The 20,917-nt window shown below is 47.5% G+C and overlaps 1 protein-coding gene across 5 annotated transcripts in view; it reads right to left on the reverse strand.

Annotated features, from left to right (window-relative positions):
* Window positions 1-727: 727 nt before the first annotated feature.
* EDA (ectodysplasin A) overlaps window positions 728-20,917 on the reverse strand; it is a 421,716-nt gene continuing 401,526 nt past the window's right edge. For 2 of the 5 annotated variants that reach the window (XM_087860406.1, XM_087860410.1), the window contains exons 4-8: window positions 11,734-11,913; window positions 10,245-10,279; window positions 9,294-9,345; window positions 6,370-6,500; window positions 728-4,661 (exon numbers count right to left, since the gene is read on the reverse strand). In XM_087860406.1, coding sequence (XP_087716532.1) covers window positions 4,410-4,661; window positions 6,370-6,500; window positions 9,294-9,345; window positions 10,245-10,279; window positions 11,734-11,913 — 650 coding nt within the window. In that variant the 3' untranslated portion in view covers window positions 728-4,409. The remainder of the gene's footprint in view (window positions 4,662-6,369; window positions 6,501-9,293; window positions 9,346-10,244; window positions 10,280-11,733; window positions 11,914-20,917) is intronic. The other 3 variants (XM_087860409.1, XM_087860408.1, XM_087860407.1) reach the window with 3 other exon arrangements.

Below are 20,917 nucleotides of genomic sequence, written 5' to 3' on the forward strand. Positions count from 1 at the left end.
TGAGACTGAATGTGATTGGCCTTTGTAAATTGGACAGCTACCCCAAATTATTCCCCTCCAATCATTTTGCCGGTTTCCTATCCTTAAGCAGATTCTGCCCTCAATTTCACGGCATCTCGATGTTTAAAAGAAAGTGCACAGTGTAAGAGCTTGTCAACAGCCCTTTGAACGTTGAAGTAGCCTTTCTATAGTTGGGTGACCTTGGGTGAGCTACTTAAACTCCCTGAGCATTGGTCTTCTCATGTGCAAAACGGGATGATACAGAATGGGGAGCTGCAGGCTGGGTCTTCCCAAGCTGTTATGGGCTCAGGCCTGAAATGTCTGTTACGGATGCTGTGGTGTCGGGCTGAGGGAACCTCCGTGCTGTGTCTCTGCCTCAGGACAGCGATTCTTGTCCACGGGACCTCTAGCTTACTGGACTGGCAGTGACAGGAAAAGACCTAAGGTGACGGGGATGGGGGCTTGTGTGGTCTGGAACACAGGATGTGGGAGGTTCTGACAGGAACTTCAGACTGCCTTCCTTCAGTTGCCCCCTCTGAAATGGGTGCCTTGGTCCTTCCCCTAGCTCATGTGTGGCAACACTTGCAAAGAAGCAAGTGTCTGGGTCCCATGTTACAGGTGAGGAAGCTCAGGCTCAGAGATGAGAGATTGTCCCATGTCACATGGCTTGAAGGCGGTAGAGCCTGGTGTATAGGAAGTGCCTAAGTTGATTTCAAGAACAGGGGGGAGAAAAAAAGCTTTATTTGCAAAGAATGAACCATTAATTTACACAAACTTACATCCCAGTTTATATACATTATATATAGTTTATATACACAGTATCTCACACTGGATGCCGACCCCCCCCCAAAGCAGCACTGGGCCTGCTCCAGGCCATTCTCACCACGAAGCCCACCCCCCACCCAAGATGGAAGTGTTTTGAATCAAGAAATTACATATCCCGAGTCCCCTTGGAGAGAGCCCTGACAGGAGTTAAAAGAAACAATCTGCTTCCTTCTTTGTGCTCACTGTGGCCCAGGGGAGCCTCTGGGCAGGGAGAGAAGCTGAGGGAGTGCCAGGGGGGGGGCCTCGGGACTTCCTGGTATTGGGCCAGCCCAGAGCTTTCCAGGGCAGAGACCCTAGCGGGGTTGGGGGGTGTTCTGATGGTGGCTGCGGCTACTCTTTCTCCTGCCTGGCTGGGCTCCTGAAGGGGGCCAAGCACTTCCGGCCTTGAGCCTGGGGTAGAAGAATGGAGGGGTCCGAGTGGGACAGAGACTGCTCCACCCCGTCACTCCTTTGAGTCTGCAGGTCAGGGCTCATTCATCTTGGCCAGGTCACCGTCCATCTCTGGGCCTCCGGGTCTCGCTCTAAATGTCTCTGAATCTTGTTGCACCCACCGGAAGTTATATAAAACACACGTACTTGCACGGGGATCCAAGTCTCTGCTTGCCTCCAGGGTTCCTAGCCCTTTCTTGCTTCAGCAAAGGAATTTGGCTCAGGACGGATGAGGGGGGACAGAAGGCAAAGACGACATTTCCCAAGGAACCAGGAGCTGAGCTGCCTTTGATGCTGGCCTTGGCTGTTGAAGCCCAAGCAGCTAGCAAAGGCCCCTGTCACGCAATTCTTCAAACCTCTGCCATCTGCTTGCTCACAAATGTCTTCATCCCATTCTCCATGCTAGCCCCAGCCCTCTGGTGAACTCACGTCAGCGCCCTTCCAGACTGTAAATCTATTCCCACATCCTCTCACTAGTAAATTGCTTCACCACATTGTCAATGACTCCAGTGCAGCAGGGCTCCCCAGCCATCTATTGTTTCCTTCCTCGCCTCCTTCCTCTATTCCTTTGGAGGGTTCACATTGAGTACAGGGTTCTGTGTGAAGCCCATCCCCCTACAATCCCCTCCATATCTGGACCTCAGGATGGGTGTCAGAATGTTCTTTAGGGGTACAATTAGGAAACCTCCTCCCCTCTCCTTACACAAATCTGGCTTGAGAGGCAGGCCTCTCTCGGGCCTTTCCTCCATCAGGAGACATCCTGATAGAACAAAGCTCTCTGTGAGATGGTAGAAAGAGCCAAGGAGTCACTTAGTAGTTGTGGGAGGTGGACCAGCTCCTGTGACCCAACTAGAGGGTAACCAGTGGAGGCCATTGGCCACGGCAGGGGCTCTGTACATGATGGGTGGGTGGAGGAGCATAAGGGGTGCGGTTCTGTGGGTCCTGGAGGCCTTCTGCTCAGACACGGTGCCAAGACAATTCTGACCACAAGAGCACTAAGGCTGATGGCTGTTTCCCAAAGAAATGTCCTACTCTTTTTGCCACAAAGCCCCCGGCAGCCAAAAGAACATCAGGGAATTATCATCAAGGAATGAAAATGAGTGTGTCTGGGTTCCTCTCTGTGACGTTGAAGGATTTAGGGTCCTTATTCCCATTTTTATTGGTTCTCTCTAGACCACACATTCAACACAATGCTGCAGCATAATGAAATAGCTTTGGAGGCAGACCTGGCCGAAGCCCCAGGTCTATGGCTTAAACTGGTTGGGATCCTGGTCAAAGCACTTCACCTCTCGGAGCCTTGAATACACAATGGGATTCATAGTACCCTCAAAGGAGATAATGAGAGAGAAAGTACCCTTCAGTTCCTGCTACAACTGAGGACTGTCTAAGGCACTTTTCAGGAGCCTGGGCCAGATGCATGCCTCAAGTTCACCCCACCTGGGGTTGCAAGGCTGTCATTAGCAACTAGACAATGGCAGGATAGCCTACCACCTCTGGCCCAGACCTGCCGAAGGCCGAGCATTACCGTTGTTTGGAAAGGGGAAGTACAGTGGAGAAATGAGTAACTGCTCTTGGTGGATTTCAGCTGCCCGAAGGGACTTATCCCATCTCCTCCAAATGAAACTTGTTTCGGAGCGAAAGTAGCAGACTGTACAACAGTGGCCCTCCCCAGCTTTGGGCTAGACCCGGCATCCAGAAACCAGGCTGGCCCCCGGTAGTGAGAGATAAAGCCCTTGAATGGTTCCACTGTATGATCCAGTGGGTAACTTGGGGTAGGGGGTGGGTGGGTAAGGTGTGTTTGGACTGGCTATAGGACAGAGCCTTCCCTGATGCCGACTTCTCTCGAGCCTGGATTTAGGCGATCGGCACTGGAATCTCTGGTGATTCTGCTGTGGCTTTCTGAAGCCAGAGTGAAGAAAGGTGGGTCACAGGGCATCGGCTGCTGTTCTTTTGGGTAGGGCCTAGGCTCATGACCTCTTGGGTCACAGCAAACTTGAGGAAGAAACCCCCACCGTCCTATCCCACTTCTTGCCCTTTTGGGGTCAGGCAGGAAAGTTCTGCCTTGCTGATGCCCAGGGGGCAGGCTAGGGTTTGGGAATTTTCGTAGGCTCTCGTGGAAGCTGTCTAAATATTCGAATTTGAAGGGACTTCCGGAGGTCATCCAGTCCAACCCTTTGCCCTCAGACACAACTAGACTAGATGAATATTTGTGTTGCTTAATAAACAGAAAAGTTTCTTTGTGCCCAGGTCATCGAAAGAGTATCCCAGACTCACAAAAGCATAGGTCCCAGGGGACGCACCTGTCTTAGACAGAGGTAGGCTCTGTGGAGAAAGAAGACAGGAGTTCTGGTCAGGCTGGGAAAGGGGGCAACTAGAAGGGGACCCAGAGATTTTTCTGAGCATAGAACACGGCTGTAAACAAAGTGAGAGACACGTGGCCCCAAGCGTGCCTTCAGCTTCTTGTGCAGGCAGGGTGGTGGCCATTCCCTGCCACTGCTCCGAGAAGAGCAAACCTCTTGTCCCCCAAAGCCCAGCAAGCTTCCACAAGGTGGCTCTCAGCTTGAGTTGGAAGAGCCCCCCCAGGCCCTCTGGCAGGCTGTAGCGCAGAGCGCCAAGAAGCCTTCCACTGCCAAGGATGCCACCAGCGCTCGCCTTTCCCCTCCCCGCCCCTTGGCTTAGGCTTCACCACTACCCTCCTGCCCCACCCTTGCCCCCAGCCCTACCCAAGAGAGGAACGGACAGCCCTTTAGGGTCAGAGGCTTGACCCCATGGTCTGGAGTCCACCTTTGCTTTCTCTTGCCTGCTGCCCCGGAACCCCACTTTAGTGCAAGAAACAATCACTCTTACAACAGGGACCTTGAAGTTGAAGAGTTGAGCCGTAAGCCGGTCGACGGAGCCAAGGAAGAAGGTCCTGCTTCCTGCAAACCCTGGCGCTCCATCAACCGTCCTGTGAACTCAAGTTCATCCTAGAAAGTCAAGCAGGCCTCATCATCCTGGAGTCACCCGGGAATAAATAGCCCTGGGGTATTGATCTCTGTGGCTGTGACACCCATAACACCTCACTCCACAGCAGCACTGAGAGGCTCTGGGAGTCCTGGCTCCCAACCCTGGGGCAGGGGCACCGGCAGGGGCAGAAATGGGTGGGGTGGGGGGATCTAGGATGCAGGGGCTTCGCCCAGCCTGATGGCCCCAAAGAAGGTGGTGTGCTTGCTCATATTGATAGAGATGTCAGCATGCACCATCTTCACGGCAATCTTCTGCCGGGCTTTGAGGAGGCAGACCCCCGCGGTGTAACAGGTATTGTAGTTGGTCTTGCCCGTCTCGATGCTGCGGGTACACTGCAGGAAGGGCTTCTCGTCCACCACCACCTCATAGCTGGCAAAGTCGGTGAAGTTGATGTAATAGACCTGGGTGAGAGGCAACAAGAAGGGATTGGGGGAGAGAGGAAGGAGAGGGTGGGGCCCTTCCCTGCGATGGACAGACAGGACCTTCTCTGATGAGCTGCCCACACACCTTGTGAAGGGGGGCAGGGCCACCTGAGGGCATGTTAGTTGGTCAACAGGAAAGGCAAGATGATGGGCTGATACCCTGCACTTCCCCCACTCCGTGGGGCTCAGGCGGCTGAGCAAATCTCTTTTCAATCCTCGCCAGTTGTCAGCTCTGTGAGGGCAGGATCCAGGCCTTTCTCACTCTGGTAGCTCCCCCAGCCCCTCCCCTGCCCTCCACCCTGCTCAGCCCTGCTCAGCCCCAGCAGGAGGCACGGTGCTCTGCACACAGTAGGGGCTCAATCAGTGCTACAGACAAATGGATACAAATTGACTTCCCATGCCGTGCCCCAAGGACTATTTGTGGCTGACCTTAGAAGTTGCTGATTCCCCAGAGAGGGCACGGTAACAACTTGCCACTTCTTCAGCTCTTTAAGGCCGGCCGCTCACTCAGCTTGCAGCTTGCCCTCTCCTGTGACTGAATTTCTCTCCCTGATTTTTACGGTGCCCCCTGGCCCTCTGATAATGAAGGAAACAGATCTGGAGAGACAGAGTGCTATCTACCACAAATGAGCTAAAGAATTTGAAAGGACAAAACCCAGGCCCCTGACTTTACTTTGTGGCCAGAAGAAGTGCCAACCTATGTTCAGTGGCCTGGTTTCAAGGGGGATTTTCCCAGTTTTCATGGCGTTCAAGGCCTGAGGCCACTCCCAATCTGTTCTGGGCCCAGAAAATACCCCACCCCAAGCTTTGATTCCCTACTCCCCCCCGCCCCACAAGAAGGAGCTTAGGAGAAATGGCCTGTAAGACATTGGGATTATACCTATGTGTCCCCTGGGGATTGGGGCCCCCCTTGGTCATTCTAAATCACTTTATGAAAGGTTGGTCCCACCTTCCCTGGCCACTCTTCCTTGGGACGCTTCTGTTGGCTCCACAGTCTTTCTGTCCATCTACCTACTCGCTGCCCACCCCACAGAAGCCCCTCTAGCCCTCAGGAGCCACCCCTGTGGAGGCAAACAACAGGGGTGGGAGTGGATGGGCAGATCTGGGGAGCAGGGCTGGGGCAGAACAAGGACAGAAACCCAGGGCCAAAAGCACTGGGAGAATGGTGGCAGGTTGGAGGAGGGCACAACAGAGACACAGAAAGATAGACAAGCAAACAGGAGAAAGAGGAAGGAAAGGCAGTAAAAAATGGCTTTGAGGTGGAGAGAAAGCATGCAGGAGTGCTGTTTAACGTGAAGCTAGCGGTGTGGGGGGAAGGGGTGCTCAGCAGCCCTGCAACTGACTCTCAAAGGATATATCCTGACACAGAGATAGCATTTGGTAGTAGAACCAAACAGCTCGGTGGGGAAACCAGGGCCTGGGGCCCAGCAGGAGGGGATCAGATGGCAGGGTGTGCAAGGGGCCCCTTTGCAGTTTTTCAAGGATAACTGGCTGTGGGGGGGCAACCAAAACAGGTCCTTCTCTCTTTCCTCCTTTCAACTCCCTCCCAGCCCAGTTCCCCTCCACCCCAGTCCCCCCAGAAAGCGGGAAGTTAGCAGGTCTTGGCTAGCTCCACAGTGCCCCCATGTGGTCTGCACCGGATCTGCATTATGGATATAAGAAGAGTTAGGCCTGAGACCGTACTCACTTCTACCTGACTATAGATGAAGTAGGTGCCGTCCACCAGTACCTCCAGCTCCCCGCTGCGGGGATGTAGCTTAAACACCTTGGGGTTCATGGTGATGCGAGACCAGTCATTGAGCACTCCACCTGAAAGATCTCAGTATGAGAGAAGGGCAGTCACTCAGTATATGTCAGAATAATCTGGGCAATAGAAACAAGAGACATCGAGCAGCACCCTGCCCTACCCCCACCCCTATCCCAGTGCAACGTGGAGAGCCCCAGAGGCCCAGCTTTAAGAACAGCATTTGGAAGCAGAGATAGCGTTCTGTTTGTTGAGCGGCTGCCAGGCCTGGCTCAGGCCCCTTGGGTCCGCTTGTCTGTCTCCCTGTCTCCTTTCCTGACCCTTCCATCTGGAAGGGGCTTTAAACAACACCTTCTAACTGGAATGCGGGGTGAGGGTAAGAAGAAAGTGGGCATGCTGCCCTATTTTCTTTGTTGTTCTAGGGCCTGCGCAGGCAAAATTCAGACACTGAGTGGCAGGCTAGGTCTTATTATTCCATTCTATTTCTCTAGCCATAGTTCCTGAATCCCTCCCCTGGCTCTCAGGTTCGTGGGTTTTGCCCTTCTCCTTTAAAGATTCCTTTTTCAGTTCCTTCACGCCCCAGGAGGTTTCCCAGCCTCCCCTCTCCCCCAGGAAACCACTCAGCCAGAGGAATTGTCTACCTGAAGAACCTTAGGGAGCGGGGGTGAGTCAGACTTCATGGCAGCTGGAATGAGTGGCCACCAGTAATAAGGACCCATCGGAGAGGGGGATCTTTACGAGAGTGAGGGATAGACCACCAAGCAGCACTAGAGCCAGCCCAGGGGCTGGCGAGGGTGTCTGGGAGCCGAGGCACCCCTGGTAAAGCATCTGTGAGCCCAACTCCACTGGGGACAGAAGGGGAGTCCTACCACCTTTGCTGGACAGTGAGGGCCAGTATGTGAAGGCAGAGGAAAAGGTTCCTTCCTGCCACCGGAGGAGAGAGTCCTAGCCCAGGGGGCCTTTTCCCCTCAAAACCCTCCATTCTTCACCCAAGAAATTATGTTTTGAATGTCCATCTTTGGCTAGTCTCAGGAGGCCTGCCTCTCTGAGGTGTGAGGAAACTGGCCTTCTGGACTAGGTGGTCATCTTCCCTCGAGGTGATGGTGGGTGGGACAGGAGTCAGGAAGAGATACCCTGGCTCGGCCCCCCTAAGTGACTGCTCTGCATGATGTCCTTCCACCCCTGCCCCCTCCCTTCTGCTTTTGGTACAACTAAAGATCAGCATAAACTACTATTAGGGATTGGCCCAGAGGGGTTGGAACTGGTCTTGTTGTGTGGTAGTGGGAGCAAAATCCGTAGCTTCGGGTATAGAATAAGCATGGAGGCCACCCGTCCACCCAGACAAATCGATTTCCTGCCTGTCTCACTCCTCCCTGGACAGATGGTGATTATGGCCCATCCAGGGCCCCAGGGCCCAAGACACCTGGTCCCAGAAGGACTCCTTGGGTTTTGCTACTATTCTGTTCCTACTTCTACTTTGGAGGCGATTAAATTTCAGGCATCCAGGTGGCAGTCCAGGATGTGGCTAAGCCCAATCATTAGGGCAGCTCGGCACAGTCAGTTCAGGACGGACTGGGCTCTTAGGAGCTGTCCCCATGAAGCAGGTTTCTTAACCTTCATTTACTGTTTCTGCACTCAGAGCCCCTCCCTTCCACTTCACGCTCTGTAAGCATCTGGCATCTTGGCTGGCTTGCTGCTTCCCGAGGCTCCTGGGGGTTCATGCATTTTAGGCTGTGTGCACCCTGGGGACTGGACATTATTTCAAAGTGCTGTTCTTTAATGAATGCTCATGTCTCTTTGGGGGAGAAAATGAACCTAATCATTCACTGGAGTGTACGCACATCACTGAAGTAGCAAGTAGCACAGTGCCGTGGAAAGAATCAGACAGACATAGTTTTGAATCCCAGCTCCTACCCTTAACTGAACTCTTGGGTCAGTTAATTAACTTCTCTGAGCTTCAGTTTCTGTCTCTGCAAAAAGGAACTAATATCTACATCATAGGGTTGTTGTGAGGATCACACGAAATGAAAGACAAGGGGTGCCTGGGTGGCTCAGTTGGTGAAGCATCTGCCTTCTGCTCAGGTCATGATCCCACGGTCCTGGGATCCAGCCCCACATGGGGCTCTGTGCTCAGCAGGGACCCTGCTTCTCCCTCTCCCTCTGTCCTCTCCCTGGTTGTGCTCTCTCTCGCTCACGCTCAAATAAATAAATAATATCTTAAAAAAAGAAAGACAAAAGAACACATGTTGAAAACTCTAAAGGACCATACAAATATAAGGCAGTATGATTTCTTACGGCATTATCCATTCCTTCTGGGACTTTGGTTCCCCATCTTTTAAATGCAGGGATTACATTAAGTCAGTTTTCTTAAGCCCCTTAAACCTATTTCCCCTTCTTATAGATACTAGCATCTCATGCTCCCTGGAGAGTCTGACATGCCTCCCCCCAGCCCAGAAATGCTCCCTCCACCCCGTCTTCTGCGAAGACCCATCAGACAAGAAGAATTTAATTTTCTGTAGTTTTACCTTCTCTAGCTTGTATTGTGAAAATGTTGATCAAACTACACATATCCCCTTGGTGACTCTGATACAACCTCCATCTGCCAAGAATTCCCTGTCTTGATGATGTTTCAAGTCCCTTTCGCTTCCTCATCAGTGATTCTAAATGTAGTATGTGTGTAGCGACCGGTCTAGGTGCAAGCAATTACCCAGGACGGCCAGTAGAGGGCAAACGGAGTAGAGAACGGCTCCTTACCGCCCAGGGTACTTCAAGGGGCCTGGGAGGAGCTAGGCTGGTGATTCATTGAAGACTGCGGGTAAGGAAGAGGAGAAGCTCCTCTTAGGGACAGAGCCTACTTTGACCCTTACCATTCTTGACTTGAATTGCTGACCCTTGGCCCTGTAGATGCACCACAGCCGGCTGGGAGGAGGAGAAGGATAGAGAGAATAGTCACTGAGAGAAATGGCTGCCTGCCCAGCCACCAGTTAACAAGTTCCCACCTCTGACTTCCGGTCTCCTTTCATTTCCCAATTCAGATCCCTTTCTCCTGTCCTGGGATGCCAGCGACCACGTCTCTGCTGGTTGGTAATGGGATTTGTAGCCCTGCCACTTCCTGGCTAGGTGACCTCAGCAGAATGTAATGCCTCTGAGCCTCATTTCCCTAACTGTGAAATGGGGATTTTAAGAATCTCTGGCCTCTCTTACAGGGATGTTTGAAGATCAAATGAGGTGATGGATATAAAATTCCCTGTAAGCCATTGAGCACTGTGCAGCTGTGTAGATTTATAACTGTGGCCAAACAGCTGTAGTGAGTGAGGAAGGCTCAGATGAGACAAGGCTGAAGAACTTGCCAATACAGACAGATTAGGAAGCTCAAAGAAAAGGGAGGAGCCCTTGAGGCCATTAACGCAGAAGCCCAGGCTGGGTTTGGCCTGGAGTGGTTGGGTGATTTTCAAGCTCCTGATTCCCGGCGTTCTGAGTGCCGACAAGGTGTCTGGTGTGGTTGGGAAGTTGGAGGCTCAGGTGGATAGGCCTGACTGGCAGCTTATTTCAGGGGACGACTGAGCTTCTATATGGTGACCTTCTGTCTTCTGTGAGATGGAGAAAAATGGCTATGGCAAGATTGAGTTAAAGGCAGGCCCTGGGGCAAAGCCTTTCTGTTCCTAGAGATGGGAGGGTGCTGTAAGTGAACAACTTCAGGACCTCCAGGGCATCCTCACAAAACAAACCCTCAGCAAACTTAATAGGGAGCCGCTGGAAGGTGGTTCTAGCCTTGTGAACTTCCCTCTTCCCCAGGAAGAGAGCAATTCTCAGCCAACCTGGTTTTCTCGAGGTCCAGCTTTATCAGCAGCACCTGCAAAACAGGACAGGACAATCAGAGGGCATGCTCCTTCTCCTTGCCTTTCTCTCCTCAGCTAGGCAGTGAGTGGCGGTGAGCCTTGCTCTGGGCAGCCAAGCCCTGGGATGGGAGAGGATACTACTCTCTTCTCTTTCTCCTCCCTGACCTGCCTCTTCAGTGGGCCCAGTGTCCAGCAGGGAAAGTGGCCTCTCGCTCATGCTGGCCCCAAGGCGAGCCTCACCAAGCACCCGTAGAGACCGAGGAGAGTGCATTCCTGCCACTACATGACCCTGAGACAGTGCCGTTTGCTTCTTTAATCTTTTGCTCCCCTTCTTTCATGGTCTTCATAGAGAGCATTGCCATTTGTAAATATCTTGCTTCTTTAATCATTTCTGTCCTCTTCTGGGACATAAACTCTGTGAGAACAGGGACCACTTATCAATATATCTCTTGCACACAGAAAGTGGTATCTATGGAAGGACTGGATACCAAAAAACAAAACAAAAAATCCCACAAAACCCAAACCAAAACACCCTCTAACTCCATCTCTTATGGTCACGGTAATGCTGATTAGCCCCATTTGAACTATGAGTCAAAGAATCTGAGTCCTGCTACAGAATTTTTGGACCTTTAGAAATCAGTTGTGTAAAGAGTCCATTTCCTTAAAGCCCCAAGATACAAGAGGAGAGCAGGAGGAGGAAATAACCACTGACCTAAGCTCTGGCAGCCCGACTCCTGTCAATTCCAATTAGACAGGTTTGGATCGGCATCTATACCTTTTGGATGCCCTTCTGGACCCAAGGGGAACGATGCAAAGAGATTCAACGCTATCTGAATGGGCAATGCGGTGGGGTGAGGATGCAGCACAAGAGGCACTTGGCTCCTCAGTCTTAGCGACTGTGTTTGCTTCTTCCCCAACCCCAGTGACTTGTATATTTCCAACTCCCTTGTCACCAGTGACTATTTGTCTACCTCTATGGGAAAGGCACTTCAGAGTTCATGGGATGAGACTGTTCTAGGGCTTGTTATTTCTTCCAGTCCCCAACATTCCTCTCCATAGCCTGTTTCCAATCAGACATAAACAAGTGGTGCTAGATGCTGGAAATCAGAGCAGACCAAATTCATTCCCCACTGGAAATCGAGTGTAAACCCTTGGGGCCTCTGGCTCTGGCTCATGGGAGTTTATTGGCTCACTATAGGGAGGCCTAGAGTCAGGGAGGGCTTGTGATGGAAAGGTCAAGAGCAGGTGGCCTGTCCTTGACAGGCTGGTATACACAAGAAGTTAGAGTAGGTCAGGCCCTACTGGCTTGTTCAAGTCCTAGTCTCTCCACTGAGCTAGGAGACCTACTTTCTCATTGCTCACCAAAGTCCTCACCACCATCTGAAACTGCTCTCAGGATCACCCATGCCTGCTCTTTTCAAGTACTTGCAAGGAGCCTAGGGGCAGGTGGACAGACAGAGGAACTCACCAGAAGGTCCCTGTAGGCCAGGGGGTCCCTGAGGACCAGGGGGACCTGGAGGGCCAGGTGGTCCCATCACAGTTGTTCCTGGGATTCCAGGAATTCCTGGAATCCCTGGGGGTCCCTGGGGTCCTGGAGGTCCTGGAGGTCCCGGAGGGCCGTTGGGCCCAGGAGGTCCTGCCTTTTTTCCTAAAAGACAAGATTCAGTGTTACATTTATAGTTATTGACTGATAACAAACATACTGTCAGGAGTTCTACAGACTTCCAAGGACACAAAATCAGCACTTTGGGAATTCCTGCTGTTAAAGAGGTGAACACTTTATTATACAACACACACACACACACACACACACACACACACACACACACACACTCCCTGTCCCCCTATCCACTTCTATGAATAATTATTTACAGAGCTGGTTTGAAGATATAGAAATAAATGACCCTCAAGGAGCTCAGTCTACTGGGGAAACAGACACAGTCACAGGAAAGTCTAAGTGCCATATTAGTAGTAGGGACAAAATGCTTAAGAGGTCAGAGAAAGTTTCAAAAAGGAGGTTACCTTTCAGCCGAGTCCAAAAGATTAGAATTACCAAGTGGCCAGTCCCATGGGTCACTTTTTTGAATTGAGAATTGGGCTATCGTTGAAGAGTGTGGATTTCATGTCTACTGCCCAGTTTGGAGGACTTGATGCAGATGAGGAGAGGGAGCTAGGAGGACAGCCTGACCTTGGGAATAATATCAACACCAGGAAGATTTCCTATAGAAGCAGGGATGTACAGGAACTAGGGGTTGGTATAGAGGTGGAGGTAGCTGGGAATGAGGAATTTGGGAAGGAATTTGGGAGATGAGAGGTGGGGGGCATGAGGGAGGGAGGGAGGGGGAGAGAGAGAGAGATTGAAGGAAAGAAAAGGGGAGGTAGAGAGTAGAAAAAGCTGAGGAGGCAGCTGGCAGGATTTGCTTTCTCAGCTGACCTCTCTAAACCCTATTTTTAAAGATCTCTGGGAAAGGCAATTCTGTAAACTCCCTTGGTAACACGTTCCTGTGTTTATCACCCCCTCACTGCTAGGAAGTTCTTCCATATATTTCACTGAAATCCCTCCTGTGGCAATTTAAGCTTTTATTCTATTCTTTGTGTAGAGAGAGAAGAATAGTTATCATCATACACATAATAACCCTCATATGCCCATAGACATTAAGTCACCTATCAACCTCCATTTCTATTGGCTAAATAACCCGGCTTCCCAGCATCTTTCCTCTGAGGTCCTATTCTCCAATGTATTATTAATTAAGCCAACCAGCTCTTCCCCTTTGCTTCCTCGCTATCCTTCCAGAACAATCCTGGCCCTTCTATTCCATATTCCCGTCCTTCCAACATTCCCACCAGGATGTAGCTATTTGACTGAGTCATAACTGAGGACTTGTACAAAAACCCTCAGCTCCCGTTTACTTCCTCTGCTCTGTGCAGTCTAATTCACGCACTGCAGGTGGCCACAGAGGGGGTGTCTTCTTCCCTTCACTACTTTCTCACAATTTCTGGAAATCCCAGGAATAGAAAGAAGGCTTTGACCAGACTCCATGACAGTATCTCCACCTGCGGTACTTTCTTAGTTTTAAGTGTAACCCTCTTAAGTCTCACTTAAATACTCCTTAACGACTCTGACTCCTTGCTTCCCAGACTCTTAGGCAGGAGAATCCTGACCTGATTTATCAGGCCCTCCTTTAAAAATAATGCCTCATGTTCCAAAAACTCAATCCCCATGGCAATGCCATTCAAGAGGCCAGTTGTCCATGTCTAACCACATCTGCGTTTGCTATGAAACAATGGGGTCACTGTGGGGCTCCTTCCCAGAAGACTCCCTGTAGCCTTAAAGACCTAGAGGCAGGAAGGAGCTTTAGCATTTTCCCTGCACGTAGCAGCAGCAAAAGGTTGGATCTGCCCAGTTTCTAGATTAGCCAATTTCGAGATGCTGAACAGGAAAACCATCTCTCTTCAGATTTGGGCAGCTTCCAAGTCAGGCTTATTCAGTGCCCAAGTTTCAATTCCAGCTAGTGCAGTGGAAAGAACACAAAATCTGTAGTCAGGAGATAAGGCTGTAAGCCCCAGCTCTGCCACGGATGCACTTTGGGCAAATCCCTTTCTCTCCTTGAGCCTTAGTTTCTCCATTGGTGAAATGAAGAGTTTGGCCTTGATGATTTCTCTAAGTTTCCTCCCAAGCTTGAGGTTACGTAAGGAAGACTGACTTAACCCTGTCAGTCAGGAAACTACCCTAGCCTGGTTGTAAGGTTTGCTTCTCCCTCATTGTTCTCCCTCATTGTTCTCTATTCTCCCTCATCTTCCTCTGTGTCTATATAGAGGAAGGTGCATATTAGACTGTTCTACGTCCCAGAATTTCCAGGCCTAACTGATTTTGAAGCTAGACGGTGTTCTGTGGGTAGTACAAATTTCAGTGTCAAGACTGCGACTCTCCTGTGATTGCTAATGTAATTTTGGAAGACTTATAGCCAGAAACTCCTCTAGTCAAAGAGAATAATGGTTGCAGCGTAAACAGAGGATGTTCACTTATGAAAATGTTAGAAGGCATTTGGGAAAAAGCCCCTGCTGTGCTCTCGTTTTGCAGCTGGTCCTCTTTGCTCCTCTGTAACTAGGTTTAGGCAAGTGTGCATACTTACAGAAAGCTGGCCCAGAGAGGAACCTGTACAAAATGACCCCTGGACAAGAGGATGACTTTAGAGGACTGAATTCCTTCTCCAAATTTCCTGACTATAACAGAACACTTCATGATACAAAAGCCCAGAGACTTCTCTACTTAGAACACTATCCAGTGCAGTCTTAGATGATAGAATGTTCACATTCTTTTCAAAGCTAAACTTCATGAAATGGGCATTTCCCTAACCTTTTAGTGAAGGCCAAACTGTTGAAAGAACAAATAAAAACAAGTGAATGAAAGTGAGGGCAGGGGGAGGGGGAGGGAAGGAGAGGGAGAGAAAGGGAATGAACATGAGCAAGTTAGTTGTAGGAGGGGACAATTCCATTAAAGATGGAAATAAAATGAACAACTCAATTTACCTCTTCAGGCATGTGCCTATTCACTGTGTCCAAGGAAATCTGTATTAAATGGCTTCTAAATCACTTTCAGTCAAAGTAAATGTTTAAGGTCTATGTGAATTCTCCTTCTAATAATGGCCCATATACAAGGAAGCAGTGCCGGGCAGTGATCTGAGTCCCTGCCAGAGGCATTGGACTCTCTGAATTGTAATTACGGGGCTTCTAGCCTAGACAATTGTCTTCTGATGCTACTAGCAAGTATGTTCTCTCAGTGCTCACTCGTTGGACAACACTACAACTGGGGGCCATTCCCCACCACACACACTTTGGTACATCACTAGCCTACTTGCTGTTCCCCCAAACAGGCCATGTTCTTTCATGCTTCTGAGGGATTTGAGTATGCTATTCCCTTTGCTGGAATGTCCTTCCCCCTCCTTTCCCCCCCATCCTTCAAAGCACAGGTAATACTTTTTTCCCCCTAAGATGTGGTTCCTCACTCCCCCAGGGAGAACCACTTGCTTTTTCTCTGTGTTCCCACAGCACGCTGTTCATGCTTCAATGATAGCATTTTTGGTACTGCACTGCAATTATTTGTGTGCACTTTCACTATTCCAGCTACACTGGGAGATTTTTGAGGGCAGGCACCACTTTTCTTTATCTCAGTATCTCTATTCCTGACAAATATAAGATGCTTATTCATTGTCTAGTGAATGAGTGAAAAGAAAAAACCTAGTAGCTATAATTAGAAAGTGTTCCCAAGTCTACCTATTAAGAAGGGAAGTCATCCCTGGGCTTGTTTAGGAACAGAGGGTGTCCTTGTCAAAGCCAGATGAGACTTCTAGGTTTATTACCATTTCCATTTTAAAGTGGATGTGACAAAAGTTTAAAACTACATGCTTGATAGAGTAATCAAAACAGGATGGTACTGGCACAAAAACAGACACATAGAGCACTAGAACACAATAGAAAACCCAGAAATGAACCCACAATTATATGGAGAAGCAGGAAAAAAAAAGCAGGAGAAGCTTTGAGAAAGCAGGAAAAAAATATCCAATCAGAAAGAGACAGTCTCTTCAACAAATAGTGTGGGGAAAACTGGACAGCAATATGCATAAGAATGAAACTGGACTACTTTCTTACACCATACACAAAAATTAATTCAAAATGGATTAAAGACTTAAACGTGAGACCTGAAACCATAAAAATCTTAGAAGACAATACAGGCAGTAACTGCTTTGACATTGGCCACAGCAATATCTCTCTAGATATGTCTCCTGAGGCAAGGGAAACAAAAAAAAAATACACTATTGGAACTACATCATAATAAAAAGTTCTGCAAAGCAAAGGAAACAATCAACAAAACTAAAAGGCAACCTACAGAGTGGGAGAAGATATTTGCAAATGACCTATCTGATAAAGGGTTAGTATCCAAAGATACTGTGAAGAACTTATCAAACTCAACACCCAAAAAATGAATAATCTAGTTAAGAAATGGGCAGAAGACATGAATAGACACTTTTACAAAGAAGACATACAGATGGCCAACAGACACACGAAAGGATGCTCAACATCACTTATCATCAGGAAATGCAAATCAAAACAGTAATGAGATATCATTTCACACCTGTCAGAATGGCTAACATCAACAACACAAGAAATAATAGGTATTGGCTGGTGAGGATGTGGAGAAAAGGGAACCCTCTTGCACTGTTGGTGGGAATGCAAACTGGTGCAGCCACTGTGGAAAATATTATGGAGGTTCCTCAAAAAGTTAAAAATAGAACTACTCTATGATCCAGCAATTGCACTACTAGATATTTACCACACACACACACACACACACACACACACACACACACACACGAATATTGCTCAGCCATAAAAATGCATCCATTGCAACAACATGGATGGAGGTAGAGAGTATTATGGTAAGTGAAATAAGTCAGAAAGACAAATACCATAGGATTTCACTTATATGTGGAATTTAAGAAAAAAATGAGCAAATGGGGAGAGAGAGAGAGAGAGAATGAAATCAAGAAACACTCTTAACTGTAGTCAACAAACTGATGGTTACCAGAAGGGAGGGGGTGGGAGAATGAGTTAAATAGGTGGTGGATATTAAGGAGGGCACTTGTCATGATGAGCACTGGGTGATGTATGGAATTGTTGAATAACTATATTGTACACCTGAAACGAATATGACACTGTATGTTAACTAACTGGAATTAAAATAAAAATTTAAAAAAGGAAAAAAGAAAAAGAAATGATCTATCAAGCTACAAAAAGACACGGAGGAACTTAAATGCGTATTACTAAGTGAAAGAAGCCAATCTCAAAAGGCTACATACTGATATTTGGGAAAAGGCAAAACTAAAAACACAATAGAAAGATCATTGGTGGATGCCTGGGTGGCTCAGTTGGTTTAACATCTGTCTTTGGCTCAAGTCATGATCTCAGGGTCCTGGGACTGAGTCCCTTATCAGGCTCCTTGCTCAGTGAGGAGCCCGCTTCTCCCTCTGCCTGCCACTTCCCCTGTTTGTGCGTGTGCACTCTCTCTGACAAATAAATGAAACCTTAAAAAAAAAAAGAAAGATCAGTGGTTGCCAGGGGTTGGGGGAGGCAATGATGAATAGGCAAAGCAGAGAGGATTTTTAGGGCAGTGAAACTATTCCGTAAATACTGTAATCTATGGGAGTCTATGTCATATATTTGTCAAAACCGATAGAGTGTACATCATCAAGATGAAGCCTAATGTTAACTATGTACTTTGAGTGATAATGATATGTCAATGGAGGTTCATCAGTTGTAACAAATGTACTATTCTGGTGCAAGATGTTGATGGTGGGGGAGGCTGTCCATGTGTGGGGCAGGGAATATATGGGAACACTCTGTACTTTCCCTCAATTTTGTTGTGAACCTAAAACTGCTCTTAAAAAAACAAGCTAATAGAAAAAAACCTACATGTTTGTTATTTTTTAATAATAACTTTTAATTATGTTATATTAGTCACCATACAGTACATCCTTAGTTTCTGATGTAGTTTTCCATGATTCATTATTTGCATGTAACACCCAGTGCTCCATGCAATATGTGCCCTCCTTACTACCCATCACTGCCCTATCCCAATTCCCTACCCCCTCCCCTCTGAAGCCCTCAGTTTGTTACCCAGAGTTCATAGTCTCTGGTGGTTCATTCCCCCTTCTGCTTACCCCCCCTTCATTCTTCCCTTCCTTCTCCTACCAATCTCCCTGCTGTTTCTTTTTTTTTTTTTTAAAGATTTTATTTATTTATTTGACAGAGATAGAGACAGCCAGCGAGAGAGGGAACACAAGCAGGGGGAGTGGGAGAGGAAGAAGCAGGCTCACAGCAGAAGAGCCTGATGTGGGGCTCGATCCCATAACGCCAGGATCACGCCCTGAGCCGAAGGCAGACGCTTAACCGCTGTGCCACCCAGGCGCCCCTCCCTGCTGTTTCTTATGTTCCACAAATGAGTGAAACCATAATAATTGTCTTTCTCTGCTTGACTTATTTCACTTAGCATAATCTCCTCCAGTCCTGTCCATGTTGTTGCAAATGTTGGGTAATCGTTCTTTCTGATGGCTGAGAAATATTCCATTGTATATATGGCCCACATCTTCTTTATACATTCGTCTTTTGAAGGGCATCTCGGCTCCTTCCACAATAAAGCTATTGTGGACAATGCTGCTATGAACATTGGGGTGCATATGGCCCTTCTCTTCACTACATCTGTATCTTTGGGGTAAATACGCAGTAGTGCAATGGCTGGATCATAGGGTAGCTCTAATTTTAACTTTTTGAGGGAACCTCCACACTGTTTTCCAAAGTGGCTGTACCGACTTGCATTCCCACCAACAGTGTAAGAGGGATCCCCTTTCTCCACATCCTCTCCAACATTTGTTGTTTCTTGCCTTGTCAATTTTTGTCATTCTAACTGGCATAAGGTGGTATCTCAATATGGTTTTGATTTGAATTTCCCTGATGGCTAATGATTTTGAACATTTTTTCATGTGTCTGTTAGCCATTTGTATGTCTTCATCGGAAAAGTGTCTGTTCATATCTTCTGCCCATTTTTTGATTTGATTATTTGTTTCTCATGTATTGAGCTTGAGAAGTTCTTTGTAGATCTTGGATACCAGTCTTTTATCTGTAGTGTCATTTGCAAATATCTTCTCCCATTCCGTGGGCTGCTGCTTAGTTTTTTTTGACTGTTTCCTTGGCTGTGCAGAAGCTTTTGATCTTGATGAAGTCCCACAGGTTCATTTTTCTTGTTTCTCTTGCCTTTGGAGATGTGTCATGAAAGAATTTGCTGTGGCTGATGTCAAAGAGGTTACAGCCTATGTTCTCCTCTATGATTTTGATGGATTCCTGTCTCACATTGAGGTCTTTCATCTATTTGGAGTTTATCTTTGTGTATGGTGTGAGAGAGTGGTCAAGTTTCATTCTTTTGCATGTAGCTGTCCAATTTTCCCAGCACCATTTATTGAAGAGACTGTCTTTTTCCCACTGGATTTTTTCCTGCTTTGTCAAAGATTAGTTGCCCATAGAGCCAAGGGTCCATTTCTGGGGTCTCTATTCTGTTCCATTGGTCTGTGTGTCTGTTTTTGTGCCAGTACCATGCTGTCTTTGGGATCACAGCTTTGTAGTATAGCTTGAAATCAGGCAATGTGATGCCCCCAGCTTTGTTTTTCCTTTTGAACAATTCCTTGGTGATTCGGGACCTTTTCTGGTTCCACACAAATTTAAGGGCTGTTTGTTCCAGCTCTTTGAAAAATGTCATTGGTATTTTGATCGGGATGGCATTGAAAGTGTAGATTGCTCTGGGTAGCATAGACATTTTAACTATGTTTATTCTTCCGATCCATGAGCATGGAATGCTTTTCCATCTTTTTGTGTCTTCTTCAATGTCTTTCAAGAGTGATCTGTAGTTTCTAGAATATAGATCGTTTACCTCTCCGGTTAAGTCCGAGATATCGTATGATTTTTGGTGCTATTGTAAATGGAATCAATTCCCTAATTTCTCTTGCTTCAGTCTCATTGTTCGTGTATAGAAATGCAACTGATTTCTGAGCATTGATTTTGTATCCTGCCACATTACTGAATTGCTCTATAAGTTCTAGTAATTTGGGGGTGGAGTCTTTTGGGTTTTCCATATAGAGTGTCATGTCATCTGAAGAGACAGTTTGACTTCTTCTTTGCCTATTTGAATACCTTTTATTCCTTTTTGTTGCCTGATTGCTGTTGCAAGGACTTCTAGTACTATGTTGAATAATAATGGTGAGAGTGGGCATCCTTGTCGTGTTCCTGATCTTAAGGGAAAGGCTTTCAGATTTTCCCCATTGGGAATGATACTCACTTTTCATAGGCTTTTCATAGATGGTTTTTATGAGGTTGAGGAATGTACCCTCTATCCCTACACTCTGAAGGGTTTTAATCAGGAAAGGATGCTGTATTTTGTCAAATGCTTTTTCTGCATCTATTGAGAGAATCATATGGTTCTTGACTCTTTTCTTGTTGATGTGATCTATTACACTGATCGATTTGCGAATGTTGAAGCACCCTTGCATCCCAGGGATGAATCCCACTTGGTCATGATGGATAATCCTTTTAATGTACTGTTGGATCCTATTAGCTAAGATCTTGTTGAGAATTTTCGCATCCATATTCATCAGGGAAATCGGTGTGTAATTCTCCTTTTTGATGGGGTCTTTGCCTGGACTGGGGATCAAGGTAATACTGGCCTCATAGAATGAGTTTGTTCGTTTTCCTTCTGTTTCTGTTTTTTGAAACAGCTTCAGGAGAATAGGTATTATTTCTTCTTTGAATGTTTGGTAGAATTCCCCAGGGAATCCGTCAGGCCCTGGACTCTTGTTTTGGGGAAGGTTTTTGATCACTGCTTCAATCTCTTCATGATTAATTGGTCTGTTTAGATAATCAATTTCTTCCTGTTTCAGTCTTGGTAGTTTGTAAGTTTCCAGGAAGGCATCCATTTCTTTCAGGTTGTTTAATTTATTGGCATATAGTTGTTGATAATAGTTTCTAATGATTGTTTCTATTTCCTTGGTGTTAGTCGTGATCTCTCCCCTTTCATTCATAATTTTATTACTTTGGGTCCTTTTTCTATT

The sequence above is a fragment of the Ursus americanus genome, chromosome X, assembly GCF_024610735.1.
Source record: "Ursus americanus isolate L20-20 chromosome X, mUrsAme1.1.p, whole genome shotgun sequence".
NCBI classification, from domain to species: domain Eukaryota; kingdom Metazoa; phylum Chordata; class Mammalia; order Carnivora; family Ursidae; genus Ursus; species Ursus americanus.